Below are 14,008 nucleotides of genomic sequence, written 5' to 3'. Positions count from 1 at the left end.
GATTTTCCCTTTCCTGGTTTCCCCCTCCCCATAAGTTCCCTAAGCCCTCTTCCCTGTGCCCATTCTCCTATCAACCCCCTCCTACTTCTCTGTCCTGGTGCTCCCCTACAATGCTGGAACAAGAATTTTTAGGATCCGGGACCTTTCCTTCCTTCTTCTTGGGAGTCATTTGATATGTGAAATGTGTCTTGGGTATTCAGAGTTTCTGAGCCAATATCCACTTATCAGTGATTGCATTCCATGTGTGTTCTTTTGTGATTGGGTTACCTTACCTGGGATGATATTTTCCAGATCCAACCATTTCCCTAAGAATTTCATGAATTCATTGTTTTTAATTGCTGAGTAGTATTCCATTGTAGAAATACACCACATTTTCTGTATCCATTCCTCCATTGAGGGTCATCTGGATTCCCCTGCATCTTCAATAAATGGTGCTGTTCTGACTGCTGCCTGTATGTGGAAAAATGAAAATAGACCCATATTTGTCAACTTGCACAATTTGTCCTTTCTCTGTGATAACTCCATCCTGTGTCAAGTTGACACACAAAACCAGCCAGTACAATTGACCCCTTGTCAACTTGACACACAAACACATCATTATTAAGCCTCAACCCTTACTTTCTTATTCATCCCCAAGATCTAAATTACTTTAAAAGTCCCACAGTCTTTACATATTAAAAGTTTAATCACGTTAAAATGTCCAATATCTTTAAAATTCAAAGTATTTTAAAAGTTCAAAGTCTTTTAAAAGTTCAAAGTCTTTTAACTGTGGGCTCCACTAAAATACTTTCTTCCTTCAAGAGGGAAACATCAGGGCACAGTCACAACCAAAAGCAAAACTCAAACACCCAATGTCCAATGTCTGGGATCCAACTCACGATCTTCTGGGCTCCTCCAAGGGCTTGGGTCACTTCTTCAGCTCTGCCCTTTGTAGCACACAGCTTGTCTTCTAGGTGCCAGCTGCCTGTACTCCACTGCTGCTACTGTTCTTGGTGGTCATCACATGGTACTGGCATCTCCAAAATGCCGCTATTTTCCACTGTAATTAGGCTTAACCAATAGCCTCTCATAGGCTCTCATCAGGGTGAAAAGCCTCTGCTCCTATGCATGACCCCTTCAAGTCCCGGGCCATCAATTGCAACTGAGGCTGCACCTTCACCAATGGCCTTTCGTGGTCTCTCACTGTGCCAAGAGCCTCAGCTGTTCGTCATGACCCCTTCATGCCTTCAAAATCAGTACCATCTGGGTGATTCTTACACAGTACCAAGTCCAGTCACAGCACAAAATACAACTGTGGCTATCTCTGGAACACACTCTCTGTGCTCTCAGAAAACACTTCGAAGAAGATTTCATCTCAGTGATGCTGGTCTCTTCTTAATCGCCGCTAATTTCTTAGCTCCAGTTAACCATCATCACAGTCCCAGTAACACAAAGGTTTGCTTTAGTGGTTCTGGTATCTTGTTACTTACAGCTGGTTCTTCAGCCCCAGCTAACCAAAACCACAGAATCTTCACAATCAAAACATGGCCACTTTAAGAGTCTTTAATCTTGCCTCTGAAATTTCACAAGCCAGGCTTCCATCTTCTGCACTGTTTGTAACATTGTCTTCCAAGCTCCTACAGAACTTTCCACAGCTTTTATAGCTCAAAGTTCCAAAATCCTTCACAATCCTCCCCAAAATATGGTCAGGTTGTCACAGGAATACCCCACTAATTTGTCTCCATCAGGGTTTCTATTCCTGCACAAATATCATGACCAAGAAGCAAGTTGGGGAGGAAAGGGTTTATTGAGCTTACAGTTCCATGTTGCAGTTCATCATTAAAGGAAGTCAGGACTGGAACTCAAGCAGGTCAGGAAGCAGGAGCTGATGCAGAGGCCATGGAGGGATGTTCCTTACTGGCTTGCTTCCCCTGGCTTGCTCAGCCTGCTCTCTTATAGAATCCAAGAACACCAGCCCAAAGGTGATACCACCCACAAGGTGCTCTCACCACTTGATCACTAATTGAGAAAATGCCCCACAGCTGGATCTCATGGAGGCACTTCCCCAACTGAAGCTCCTTTCTCTGTGATAACTCCAGCCTGTATCAAGTTGACACACAAAACCAGCCAGTACAGCTGCAAATCAGTAGGTTCAGTTTTGAAATTGCAAGGGTTTAAATAGAGACATTGTTGATCAAGGGAATAAAAAGCACTTGAGACCTGGCTAGGCCACATCTGCCTTTTGGTGGTGATGCCATCCTCACCTTGTTCTATGACACCTGTGATGCCAAGGTCACAATAATGGAAGATCTGTGTTATGAAATATAAGGGAGTAGCTGGCATGCCCATTCCAAAGTTCTCCCCTAAGAATCGTGCCATGCCACCTACCCAGCATAAAGATTTACTGTGTGGAAATGGTAGAGGCAGAGAAAGAGGGGAGAAGGACAGAAGGGATAAAAGGAAGAAGAAAGAAAAAGAAGAAGAGAGAAAGAGAGGAAGAGAAGCCAACTGGGAACATGGAAAATGGGAACAGAGTGGGGGGGGGGAGAGAACAACTGAAGCTGAGGTAGCAGTTCTCTTATATGCTGTCATACATGGCTTACTCCTGGAGGCAGATGCAAACCTTTGTTAGGTAGCTGTTAGGTGGAGCCTAGCTGAATTGTCTATAAGCCAGTAAGCTAATCCTGATCCTAACAAATTGAAGCATTCTAGTGAGCTGACCCTGCACTGTCAGCACTGCAGTACTAGCCCTAGTGTCAGGACAAGAGTAACAGAGAGTTATCTGACATGGAAAGGCATGGATACAGGGGTGATTTCCACCATCCCCCTTAATCCTTGCCACCTGCAACAGCAGGAAGAAATGGCCCCTATATCATAAGAACAAATGAGTTGACCCTGCCTCCCACCAGCTGAATCACTCTAGAATGGAACCTTCATCTTGCCTGGGCAACAGAGTAGTGCTGGACACGGTAGAGTGGGAACAGGTGAGTCAATTCTATGGTTATAGGTCCAAGAGCACTGGCCCAGCCTCTTGCCTGCTCCAGTACTTGGGAGAGTGGGCCCCATGCCCCAACTGAGCAGCACACTAGAGCTGGCTATGAAGTCTTGGACATAGGTGAGTCTGCCCCAAGGTCATGATAGTGGGAAAGATGACTCTGCTTCCTGCTCTTACATCACATCAGGTGATCTAGCTGGAGTAGTGCTGAAGAGTCTGACCTGGTGGAGTAGATGTGGGAGAGCTAAAAGTCTGACCAGTGTGTATACCTCCTAGGCCTTTGAGTTTGCCCACCCCAAAACCTACAATGTATATGAAGTGTTAGAGAATGCAAAGAGCCAGTCCCGTTCATCCAAAGCTGGAGGATCTCTATGACACAGGGCAACAACAGCATATCAGGATGGAGTGCAGATAAGGACCTAATATTTGTTGCGTGGCAGAAGCCAGAGATCTCAAACCAGACCAATGACTAATTGCAATGATTATTTGCAAGTGATCATGTGTGGACTGAGCAATATTCTGTAAGACACACTGTGATACCTATAGGTTCTACAATGAGATATTTTATATGCTTTATTTTGTTCTGTTTGTGTTTGTGTGTTTAAATTTTCTTCTGGGAGTTGTAAGGGCAGAGGATAGACACGAGGTGATGGGGAAATGAGTGGGACAGAGGTACCTGATATGAAACTCACAAAGAATCAATTTCTAATTCCATCCATTTGTTGGCAATTTTCATAATTTCCTTGGGTTTAATCTCTGAGTAGTATACCACTGCAAGGAGTGGTACAGCTGGGTGTTGAAGGGTTTTGTTTTGTTTTGTTTTGTTTTGTTTTTTGTTTATTTGTTTTTGAAAAACCACCAAATTGATTTCCAGAGTGTTTGTACAAGTTTACATTCATACCAGCAATGGGGGAGTGAGTTCCCCTGTTCCACATCTTTGCAAGCATGATCAAGAATCAACGAAAAGTTTTAAAAAATTAAAAAGAAGAGTCATCCTCATACACTGTCTGGAGCATCCCCCATCCCAGGTCTCTGGCATATCCTAAAGAGCTCATCCCCCCAGCTGCCACTGATTTCCCTTCACTCTCCTAGCCCTCTTTCCCTCTAACTCTGATCTCCACAGCCTCTACCCCTGTTCCCTGAACCATCCTGTTTCTCAGCCAGTTTCCTCCTTCCATCCAACTCTGATGATATTTTTCCCCTTCCGAGTGAGATTCAAGCATCTTTCCTTGGGGCCTCTTTGCTACTTAACTTCATTGGGGCTGTGAATCATTGTTCTGTAATTTATAGCTAACATCCACTTATAAGTGAATACATGCCATGTATGTATTTTGGGTGGGGGTCTGGGTTACATCACTCAGATGATGTTTTCTAATTCCATCCATTTGTTGGCAATTTTCATAATCTCCTTGGGTTTAAATCTCTGAGTAGTATACCACTGCAAGGAGTAGTACAGCTGAATGTTAAAGGTTTTTTTGTTTTTGTTTTTGTTTGTTTGTTTTTGAAAAACCACCAAATTGATTTCCAGAGTGTTTGTACAAGTTTGCATTCACACCAGCAATGGGGGAGTGAGTTCCCCTTGTTTCTCGTCTTTGCAAGCATGTTCTGTTGCTTGGATTTTTGATATTATCCATTCTGATAGTTATAAGCTGGAATCTCAGATTTCTTTTTATTTCAATTTCTTTTATGACTAAGGACAGTGGATATTTCTTGGAGTCTTTTTAGCCACTGGAGACTCCTCAGTTAAGAATTTTCTATTAGTTATGTACCCTATTTTTAATTTAGTAATAACTTAGTTTGATGATATCTAACTTCTTGAGCTTTTTATATCCTGTAGTGGTGACCTCCTATAGTCAGGTAGGACTCTCAGTGAGAGGTAAGAACACAAGTCCATCCACAAAATCTTCAAGCCAAATCTTCCCTGTAAGAAGTGCAGGGACAAAGATAGAGCAGATTTGTCAACCAGTGACTGGCCCAACTTGAAACCCATCCCATGAGCAAGAACCAATTGCTGACACTATTAATGAGGATCTATTATGCTTGCAGAGAGAAACCCAGTAAAATTGCCATCTGGGAGACTCGACCCAGCACCTAAACAAAACAGATGCAGAAACTCACAGCCAAATGATTAGAGTGCTTGCAGTCTCACCAAGAAATTAAGGGAAGGTTTGAGAGACTTGGAGAGGATAGGGACTCCACAAGTAGTCCAAGAGATTCTACTAACCTGGATGTTTGGGGGCTCCCAGAGACTGAATCAGAAATCAAAGAACATACATATATGCTTGACCTAGCTCACACACACACACACATATATATCAGCGGTGCAGCTTGATTTTCTTGTGGGTTCCCCAGCAAATGTAGTTGGGACTCTCCATGACTCTGGTGCATGCCTGTGGATCCTGTTCCCTTAAGTATTCTTTCTTTACTGACCTCAGTGGTAGAGGATTTGCCTCATTCTGCAGTGGCTTGATGTGCCAGGATAGTAGTAAACATCTTCAGAGAGGTTCACCCAGACTGATGAAAACTGATGCAGAGACTCTCCTCCTAAAAGTAAGTGGAGCTTGGGTATTACTGTAGAAAAAAGGTGAGTATGGATTAAAGAAGCCAGAGAGATCAAGGAAACCACAAACCTACAGTATCAACTATCCTGGGCTCAGAGGGCCTTGTAAAGACTGAAGTTCCAACCAGAATACATGCATGTGATGGACCTAGGCTCTCTGCATATGTGTAACAGATATGCAACTGTTTCCTTACATGGGACTTTTTAAGTGGGAGGAGAGGCTGTGTCTGATTGCATTGTCTGCCTTTGAATTCCTTTCTCCTAACTGGGCTGACTTTTTTAGCCTCAATATAAGAATATATGCCCAGTCTTACTGAAACTTGATATGCCAAGATTGATTGATATCCTTGAGAGGTCTCTCATTTTTTAGGAGAAAGGAAAAGAGAGTAGAATGGGAAAAGAGGTAAGAGGGGGAAATGGCAAAAAGGAGGAAGGGGAAGCTGGGTTCATAATGGAAGGTAAATGAGCAATAAATAAAAATAAATGAGTGGAAAAAAGAAATGTGATAAAATAGATGAAGATTAGAGTTACTTGAAAACTGGCAAATGCAGGCAAGTGTAAGGTATAGCCAGAAATATTTGAATCTCCACTAATAAGAATGCATTTTCAAGATAAATTAGATGTTATAACAGTAACAGACAAGGATCCTTGGAACAGTGCTGAGCTCAAAGAAATCATAAATAGTGAATATTGAGTATCTGAGCAGGAAAGAAGTTAAAGTACACATAAATTACAGAAGAAATGGTTGATCTGATTGGACTCAGAGATACGTAAGTGGAATGCCAAGAAAGAATGTTTCAAAGCATCTAAAGTTCTCACCAGGTAAATATCAGCTATAAGCATGATACACACACTCTTGGACATGTCTGGTATTTAGAGCAAGGGATAGCTGATACCCTAGCAAGGTGATAGCAAGGATAGCCTAGTACCTAACAAGACCATCACTGCCAGTACTACACACTCACTCAGCATAGTGCAGGCAGTAAAGAACTGCAGAGCACAGTCCCATAAGGAAATTTATTTAATCTAGCCAAATATATCTGCTGACATCTTGGGAACAGTTACAATATGCCAAGGTTGCTTGATATCCATGAGAGGTCTCCCTTCTTTATTAGAAGAAAGGGAAAGAGAGTGGAAGATAAAAAGAGGGAAGAGGGAGGGACATGGTAAAAAGAAGGAAGGGGAAACTGGGCTCATAATATAAGGTAAATGAATAATTAACTATAACAATTAATAGTAACTAATTTCCTGAGGTTTTCCCCCACCCCTTTGTATCCTAATAACTGGAGGACATTTCTAAGCCTGCTACAACCCAATCTACCTCCTAAATAACTGACACAGAGACCTGATCTTTTTATCAACAAGCTACAAGTCTAAACTGGCCAGATTCTGAACTTTTCTAACCATGTTAAGGCTGTTCGCTCCACCTGGTTTCTCCACATCTTTTTCTCCTTGTGGTTCTTCCTCCCCTCTTCTCTCCTCTCCTCTCCTCTCCTCTCCTCTCCTCTCCTCTCCTCTCCTCTCCTCTCTTCTCCTCCCCTCCTCTCCTCTCCTCTCTTCTCCTCCCCTCCTCTCCTCTCCTCTCTTCTCCTCTCCTCCTCTCCTCTCCTCGCCTCTCCCCTCCCCACTCCTCCCCTCCCCTTCCCTCCTCTCTTCTCCTTTCCACTCCCCTCCCCACCCCTTCCCTCCCCTCCCCACCCCTTCCCTCCCCTCCCCTCTTCTCTTCTCCTCTCCTCTCTTCTCCCCTCTCCACTCCTCCCCTCCCCTTCCCTCCCCTTCCCTCTTCTCTTCTCCTTTCCTCTTCTCTCCACTCCCCTCCCTATCCCTTCCCTCCCCTCCCCTCTTCTCTTCTCCTCTCCTCTCCTCTCATCTCTCAAGGCTCCCTAGGACACCCTCACCCACATTTGAATGGAAGGTCCTATCTTGCTCTCATCAGCTCAGATAATTTGCTGATCAGCTCTGTATTGACCAATAAAAAGTGACAAAGAAGAACATTTACAAAACAATGAGAGAGATGATTCTTCATCATCAATATTACAGTACCAAAGTCTGGTCTGTCATAAGCTTTCTGCAGGTATAGAAATCAGCATTTGAATAATACAAAGACAGTCTTTATCCAGAAAACAAGAGGATTATCCAACATTTATTTATTTTTATTTTATGTATATAAGCATTTTTTTCTACAAATGAGGTCAGAAGAGGTCAGAAAATGACATTGTTGCACAAGTGGGTACTAGAAAACATGAAATCCCCTGCAGGAGGGACAAAGTTCATCTCTCCAGCACTCAAAATAGTTTGACCATTAAAATGAACATTTTTAAAATTCCCCATGCTTTGGGGAATGCCCATGCAGCTATATAGAATTGTGACCACAACCTAATTGCAGACCATTTTTAAATCATCCTATTCTGATTATGATTTTAGTGAACACATATAATGTCACTTCATCTTTTATAATTAATGCATTGACTGAACTTGCAGGATTTTTTGAAATAAGAAGTCAATAAGAAAGGGCTTTTCCCCCCAGACTTGTAACTTGAAAATCACTTAGCTCTTTGCTGGATAATGATTATAACCAGGGTTCTCATTGAACATACTACTTTTGTTGTACAGATAATTATTCCTTCAACAATTACTCTTTCAAAAATGTTCAGCAAAATGTTTATGAAAATTTCACAGATCCTTATAAACATTAAGATGATATAATTTTAACTTTTTATACCTACAAATTTTATCACCAGTAATCTGAACATTTTTTATTCTTTATTAAACCAACAAAATTTATTTTAAAATCTACAGCTCACTACTGACATTTTTAAGTCATCAAAATAATTTATAATAGCTAAATGCCTTTTAAATATACATGATATCTTCTTTATGCTAAAAGTAACATGTACTCAAACAGTTTTTAAAATCTACTTGGACCATTAAACATGATTGAAGTAGAAAAAAATCTCTTATGAAGTCCTCTATGGAAGGAAATTGTGACAAGTTCCTAATTAGAAAGAAACCTTTCCATCTCCAATGGAGAATACACAGAGTAACTGTGGCTTCATAAAATGAATTGTGTAGTGGTTCTTCTGTTTCTATTTTGTGGAATAGTTTGAAGAGTATTGGTATTAGCTCTTCTTTAAAGGTCTGATAGAATTCAGCACTAAATCTATCTGGTCCTGGACTTTTCATGGTTGGCAGACTTTTTAATGGCTGCTTCTATTTCCTTAGGGGTTATGGGGCTCTTTAGATGGTTTATCTTATCCGGATTTAACTTATACCTAATATTGTTTTACATAAAAACCATAATGTTAGTTTCACCCCAAAAATAAAGACCACAAGCCCAAATTTGGGTGAAATAAAGAAAACTTTCATTCTGTGTACATAAAACCAGTTGACAGCTATCTCTCCCTAAAAAAGAATTCAATAGATTAGCAAGTTCACTTTTGGGGCTTTTTAATAAGGCAAAATTATAAACTCTAAGTTTACAGAAGCAATTGGCAACATAAAAACTTGGCAATGACATAATACCACAGAGGCATTTATCAAAGAATAAAAGAACTACACACCATAGAAAATGAAAAACAAACAAATAAATATACCAAAATCAAACACCAAATACTGAAGCTGCATGACTAGTGCTTGGCACTCATAATACATGCATTAGTCTGGGCTGCTATTGGACATAGGTTGGTCCTTACCTCTTTCTCTCTTTCTAAAATATGCATAGATCTTTTTCAGGCAAGCTCTCTTCAGCAGGTGTCCCAGGCTTGAGTTTCTAGACTCTCAAGAGTTTCAAGACTCTTGAATATCCTAGACTCTCTTTACAATTTACACTTAGCCGTTATAATAACTTCTATTCTACTTTTTTATCTCTTTTGGTGGTAAAGCACATTGTCTGAGAACAACCGATGGAAGAGAAGGGCTTATTGAAGCTTTTCCTTTCAGGCCATAGTCCTGGAATGGAATGCAGAGCAAAAACCCAAATGAGAACTGGAGCATTAACCAAGGAGGAATGCAACTTACTGAATCATTTAGTCTCAGGTTCAGCTAGATTTCTTGTTCATTCCAGACCCAATCCAGGGATAGTGTCTCCCATTCTCATATCACTAAAGGCCATTGCTTATAGATATTACCAATCTAAAGTCAGCAATTCTTTAATTGATGGCATGTCTTCCATGGTATCTTGCTGTCTGTTATGTAAATTTAAATATATGTATACATATGTATACATACATATATACATATTCATGCAATGCCAAATATTTCTTACCCTTAGATACCATCCAAGACTCCCTCAACATGTTTCCAACTATTGCTTGCCTTTATTGAACCACAGTTGTATCAACCGTTTTGTGCACTTTCCTGTGAAATTGTTCTTATTTATAATAGTCAGAAGCTAGCAAGAACCCAGATTTTCCTCAACAGTGGAATGTATACAGAAAATGTGGTACATTTATACAATGAAGTACTACTCAGCTATTAAAAACAATAAATTCATGAAATTCTTTAGTCAAATGGATGGAACTAATGGAGGTGACCTAATCACAAAAGTAGACACATGGTATATACTCCCTGATAAGTGGATATTACCCCAGAATACCCAAGATATAATTCTCAGACCACATGAAGCTTAAGAAGGAGGACCGAAGTATGGATACTTTAGTCCTTCTTAGATAGGGTTCAAAATACCCATGAGAGGAAATACATAGACAAGATGTGGAGCAGAGACTGAAGGAAAGGCCATCCAGAAACTGACCCACCTGGTGATCCATCCCATATACAGTTGACAAACCTAGACACTACTGTGGATGCCAAGAAGTGTTTGCTGACAAGAGCCTGATATAGCTGTTTCTGGAGAGGACCTGCCAGTGTCTGACAAATACAGAGATGGTTGCTGTGAGCCACCTATTAGGCTGAGCACAGGGTTCTCAATGGAGGAGCTAGAGAAAGGACCTAAGGAGCTCAAGGGGTTTTCAGACCCACATGAGGAACAATGGGGTCTGAAATATGAACCAACCAGTAACCCCAGAGTTCCCAGGGACATAACCACCAACCAAAGAGTACACATAGAGGGACACATGACTCCAGTCACATGGGTAGCAGATGATAGTCTCAGAGGACACCAATGAGAGGAGAGGTCCTTGAATCCATGAAAGCTCATTGTCCCAGGGTAGGGCAATGCCAGATCAGGAAAGCAGGAGTGGGTAAGTTAGTGAGCAGGGGGAGAGGAGATGAGATAGGGGGGGTTTGGAGTGTAAATGAGGAAAGGGGATAGCATTTGAAATATAAATAAAGAAAATATCTAATAAAAATGTCTGAAAAAATAAAAAAAAGAATAGGAAATTTCTTGAGCTTCGGCCTTTATCCTTTAAATAAATCTGGATCTGCACACAATGGAAGCTTCTTGGAATGAAGTTTACCTAAGTGTACTCATCTTTCTCAGGTGTATTGTGGATCATTTCTGTGGTGCTGATCTCTTACCTCTCAGTGCTCTTTGTGTCAGTACCATGGTGAAATCTAGTTCATCATGTCAGAATTCAGCTTTACTCCATTTTCAGAACATAGGCAAAGTGAAGTCAGACTCTCAGCCAAGATATGGCATGAATAGTACCCATCACATTTCATGGATTGATCCTCTTCTTTTCTGAAAACTTTATAGCCCAGGCCACCAGTGCCAGATTTTACTTTGATATTCTTGTCTTCTAAGTTTAGACTAGAATAGCCCACTAAGCTATTTATAGTAAAAGACTTTTCTTACCAAGTTTTTTCCATATTCTTCCCCAAGCTAATTTCACATTCCTTACAAATTTGTGAGGGTTTTGCATGTTGAGGTTTGATTTTATTTAAGCATTCATGTGTAACTTGTTTTGTTCATCCTCCCTGACTCTGTTCTTCAAATTTCCTCTCCCCTCCATTTATCTGCTTCCATATAAAAAGCCCCTAGGCATTTCAATGTCACATACATTCTGTTCTCTATTCCTTATTCTCAAAATCTCTTTCCCCTTTTTCTAGCTAATGACTTACACCTACACTTTCACGCACATGTATACATACATATGAAAATTAAAATCTAGAACCTGCTTATTATGAGTGAGGACATGTAGTATGCATATTATGAGTCTAAGGTACCTCATATAATGTTATAATTTCTAGATCAATTTATGTTTCTGGGAATTTTGGAATTCTATTTTCCTATACAGCAAAATAAAGTTCCATCATATCTTTCCACAGCATTTTCAGTATCTCTTCTTCTACTAATGAACAGGTATGCTGATTTCATTTCAGTGTTTGGGAAGAAATGGTTGTACAGGGTAAGTAAAGTTGTATGTAATGCTTTGGGTTTATACCCATGAATGATACCATGAGTCAGATCTTAGCTCTGGTTTTAGCTTTTTAAGAAACTTCACAACTTTCTGCAGTGGCTGTATCAGTTTATTCTCTTACCAATAATGAATAATTTTCCATTTCCTAGCATCCTTGCAACCATTACTATTATTATTATTATTATTATTATTATTATTATTATTATTTTCAAATTATGATGATGATGATGATGATGATGATGATAATAACCAGAGCTGGTATGCAATGAAATCTCAGGGTAGATTTAATTTGTATTTCTGATATGTTAAGTTGTTATGGATATTAATTACCTAAGAAAAATATGTTGAAAATTATTTTTCATTTTATTTATCTATCATCTATTGCTTATTTATTTATGTAATTATTTATTTATGTGTTCTGTGTATATGCCAAGTCTTGAAATTCATATGCTACAATACATACAGAGGACAAATTCACAGATCTTGCTTCTCTCCTTCTAGGAAACTGAACCCAGGTCTTTAAGATTGCACTACCTTAAGTACAGAGACATCTTGTATCCCTTGGACACTTTATAGGCATACTGAACAAACCATCAGAAAGGAGTTAGAGAAGGGGGACAGGGAATTGGAGAGAGGAAAGGAGAGGAGAGGAGCCCAGGATGAGGAGCTCTGAAATGGCTCTAATTGCACAATTATGATCCTCCTCTGCCTCTGCTTTTGCTTCTACCGCTGTCTTTGCTTCTGCCTCTGCCCGCTGAACCGTTAAATTACTATGATGTACCATATCACACCCAGCTTCACTATTAACACCTTAAAGTGTACCATGAGTAAGGATTACAAAATATATTTAACTGTGTTATTGAACATGTGTTTGAATAGTTGGGTCCATTGAATATATATCTACTGCTCATGTTGCCTGAAGTTCCCACATAGGCATCTGTAGTTGGAATGAGATGAATCTCGAAGAATTTTCTGTCATGGGGATTGTACTTTAGACCTTAGAGCTTTCTTGGCAGCATCTTTTACATCTTTATTTCTCAAACTGTAAATCAATGGGTTCAGCACTGGGATGATAATGGTGTAGAACACTGAGATGATTTTATCAGTATTGGGAGAATAAAGAGAGCTGGGCCGAGAATAAATGAAGAGAAGTGTGCCCTGATAGATAGCCACAGAGGTCAGGTGAGAGGCACATGTGGAGAAGGTTTTTTTTCTCCCACTTGTAGAGCGGATTTTCAAGACTGAGCGAAGGATGTAAAAGTAGGAGATGATGATGATGAAGAAGCAGATGACCTCCACAGAACTTCCATAAGTGGAAAGTAGCCACTCATTAATAGATGTGTCTGTACAGGAAAGCTTCAGAAGAGGAGGGAGGTCACAGAAGAAATGATTGATGATATTCTTGTCACAGTATTTTAGAATAAAAGCAAAAGATGTGTGAACCAGGGAACTCATGTTGCCACCAACATAAGACAGCACTATTAACCATGTGCAGAGACCCCTGGACATTGCAACTGTGTATAACAAAGGATTGCAGATGGCAACGTAGCGATCATAGGCCATGGCAGCCAAGATGAAGGATTCAGTATCTGCAAATGTGCAGAAAAAATAAAATTGCAGTGCACAGCCGAGGTAAGAGATAGATTTCTTTGCTGAGAGGAAATTGACAAGCATATTGGGAACAATGACTGAGGAATAACAAAGGTCTACAAAGGAGAGGTTGCTGAGGAAAAAGTACATAGGAGTTTGCAGGTGAGGGTCTGTCCTAATTAACAACATCAAACCAATATTTCCTATCAAAATCATTCCATACAATGTCAGAAACACAAGGAATAGGATGATTTGGAGTTCAGGACATGTTGGAAATCCTAGCAGGATAAATTCAGTGACCAAGGTGTAGTTTCCATTTGTAAATTCCATGACTATGTAGATTTTACCTTTTGAGAAATTAAAGTCTTAAAAAAAGGTACAAGTGGAAAAAGTGAGCTAATTCAGAATAAGGTTATTTCATGATTTTAAACAGGCTCATAAAGAAATAAAAAGATAGGCCCAAACTATTTCCAAACACAATATTTCAGAGATATATTTCAAATTTTTGTGGATGCCAGTAGCTAAAGATGTCTTTGTATATCTGATTCATAACCCTTTTTGATATTG

At 40.0% G+C, this 14,008-nt stretch overlaps 1 protein-coding gene across 1 annotated transcript; it reads right to left on the bottom strand.

Moving 5' to 3' along the window:
• Positions 1 to 12,826: 12,826 nt before the first annotated feature.
• Positions 12,827 to 13,771, bottom strand: LOC127685578 (olfactory receptor-like protein OLF1). Its single transcript, XM_052182884.1, has one exon. The coding sequence runs from the start codon at positions 13,769 to 13,771 to the stop codon at positions 12,827 to 12,829; it is 945 nt and encodes a 314-aa protein (XP_052038844.1).
• Positions 13,772 to 14,008: the final 237 nt, after the last annotated feature.

The sequence above is a fragment of the Apodemus sylvaticus genome, chromosome 5 (assembly GCF_947179515.1).
Source record: "Apodemus sylvaticus chromosome 5, mApoSyl1.1, whole genome shotgun sequence".
NCBI lineage: Eukaryota > Metazoa > Chordata > Mammalia > Rodentia > Muridae > Apodemus > Apodemus sylvaticus.
The sequence above is the reverse complement of the archived record's forward strand: the minus strand, read 5'-3'. Positions and strand labels throughout refer to the sequence as shown.